The sequence below is a fragment of the Halyomorpha halys genome, unplaced genomic scaffold (genome assembly GCF_000696795.3).
Source record: "Halyomorpha halys isolate HHAL.00 unplaced genomic scaffold, Hhal_1.1 Scaffold1053.1, whole genome shotgun sequence".
Taxonomy (NCBI): domain Eukaryota; kingdom Metazoa; phylum Arthropoda; class Insecta; order Hemiptera; family Pentatomidae; genus Halyomorpha; species Halyomorpha halys.
Window position 1 is genome coordinate 218,249 of NW_027106462.1, and position 2,396 is coordinate 220,644.

Below are 2,396 nucleotides of genomic sequence, written 5' to 3' on the forward strand. Positions count from 1 at the left end.
TTTGAAAATATTTATTTATTTATAATTTCCCCCAAAAAAACGACAGGACTTTTTGAATGACCTGGTATTACAAAAATTACATACTTTTTTTTTTAGAAAAATATTGCGTTCTAACAATAAATAATATAGTGGAATAACCAATCGTATGGGTATTATTCTGAAGTTGATGATAATTAATTTGTTACCTTGATGGAGTAGGTTGTCCCATATAAAAAACTTCCTTGCTTTCACATTGATTTAAGGCGTATTTGAAAAATGAATCACATTTCACGGAAGGAAAGGCGAGCTCATTGTCGATACTTTCTCTAAAATATTCTAATGCTTTCATGTGACTGCAGAATACTGTAACATGCAACATTTATAGTTCATAGTTACAATAGTTGTAGAATAATAATACAACATATAGCATTTATAGTTTTAGAAATGTAGACAAAATTAAGAAAACAAAACAAACAGAAAAGAATATGTTGAATATAAGCTGCATCTGGAAAATTATTTTTATTCTGAAAACAGAAGAAAAAACTAATCTTTTTGATAAAAATGGTAGGTTTTGATAGTATTAATAGCTTTATAGTGACATTTTTTTTTTCTCTCTCTATTGTTTCAGACATTGATTTGAGCTTGATAATTTTTTTTTTTCAACAAAGCATATCTGAAATGTATAAATTGATAAATTTATATCATGCATATAATATTAATAGAGTATTATTTCACAGAGAAATGAAAATAAGCCACTTACTGTTAGGTGTTAGTGAACATCCAGGCTGGTAGTTATAACCTCCATTCGGATAGAAATCTGCATGACCAAGTGCATCCATGTATCCAAATAGACCTACACTAGTGTGTATGATGTCAACGAATTGTCCGTCATCGCTGTCAAGTCGAACACTCTCTTCTCTCACTTGTTCATAGCCAGGTCTTGCTGGGTCTAATCCTAAGGCATATACCTGCTGCTTGATATAATGAAAATTTAAGGCCAAATATGATTTTATTTTAAGTTCAACACTGAAATAAACTAATATAACATTGCCTAAATCAGAACCAAATAATTATTACTTCAAAAGTAAATATTTGTCATTCGCTGGATGATATGATGTGGAAATAAATTAATGTATTAGTGAAAAATATCTCATTTTGAAAGTTAGAAAAAAATTATCACTCTCATTATAAAAGTTAGTTCCTTCTGTGTAACATAATGCTGATCTCGAAGAATAATGATCAAACTATAAATTTTGTGGCTCGAAAAAGAATTTAATGTATGTAATATATAAAAGCACCATTAAAGGAATTATGTAAGTAAAATTATATCAATTTACAAACATCTAGTAAATGCAATTTTGAGCCTGCAAAACACAAAAAAGTTAATTTCACAAAATTTTAGAGTTGCATTATTATTATTCTGAACCAGCGATAAGTTCATTGCATAACATTAAAAAAGCGATTTTGGATTTTGGAAAAAACTCTTTAACTACTAACTAACTTTTTAACTACTACTAACTACTTTTTCAACTACTAACTACTTCTTTAACTACTAACTAACTACTTTTTTAACAAAAACAAATAAAAATTTTATGGTACTTGTGATGTAAAATCTTAGTTTTATTCCTAACTATACGCATCTTTATTTACATATTTTAACTTTTTCATCAGATTAAAATACCATCTTTATTAATAAGTAATGAAATAGTCTTGGTCAAAGCAATTACAACTTGAGCTTCGAGTATTCTTCCCTAGAGTGCACTGATATGCTGAGAGGGTTCCAATTGGTCACTACTAGAGCTCGCTACTGAATGTTGTACTGAGTTGCAACCAAAAAAACAATTTAGAAACTTCCTTAACTATTAATTATTGACTAAATTTTCGACTCAGACTGCTGGTTATTAACCTGGCTACAAGTAAAATACTTATATTAGTTTTACTAATATAAGATTATAAAAGCAATATGTTAATAAAACAAATCTGAAAGTTGCGTTAGAAAAATACATTATAAACAAACTACCATTAAACATAAATCAACTGGTCATTAAAATAGGTACAGTATGGAGGTTAAAGATGAATATAGTATCTTGATCTGTGACGTCCGTATATTTTGTGATTTAAAATGATGAGAAGATAGTTGATCCTGGATAAGATATGAGGAAATAGTTGGGAGTACGGTTAGAGAATAACATAATTTAGTTTATAAAACTTATTTAATAATGTCAATGTTTCGGACAGAATTTCTAGGCTTCATCAGAGCTAAGAACTAAAAATAAGATAACAACCAATGAATAAAGGATATATAGAATGATTAAAGTGAATAATTGTACAGAATAAATATAAATAAAAATAAAATAATGAAAGAAGTGGGAAATAAATCGTATATATAAGTAATTAAATATGTAAATAAAATAAAA

General features: G+C 27.6%; 1 protein-coding gene across 1 annotated transcript in view; it reads right to left on the reverse strand.

Annotated features, from left to right (window-relative positions):
- The window catches only part of LOC106688104 (pancreatic lipase-related protein 2), an 8,016-nt gene that overhangs the window by 1,290 nt on the left and 4,330 nt on the right, over positions 1 to 2,396 (reverse strand). The window contains exons 2-3 of the mRNA XM_014432415.3: positions 740 to 934; positions 186 to 342 (exon numbers count right to left, since the gene is read on the reverse strand). Coding sequence (XP_014287901.3) covers positions 186 to 342; positions 740 to 934 — 352 coding nt within the window. The remainder of the gene's footprint in view (positions 1 to 185; positions 343 to 739; positions 935 to 2,396) is intronic.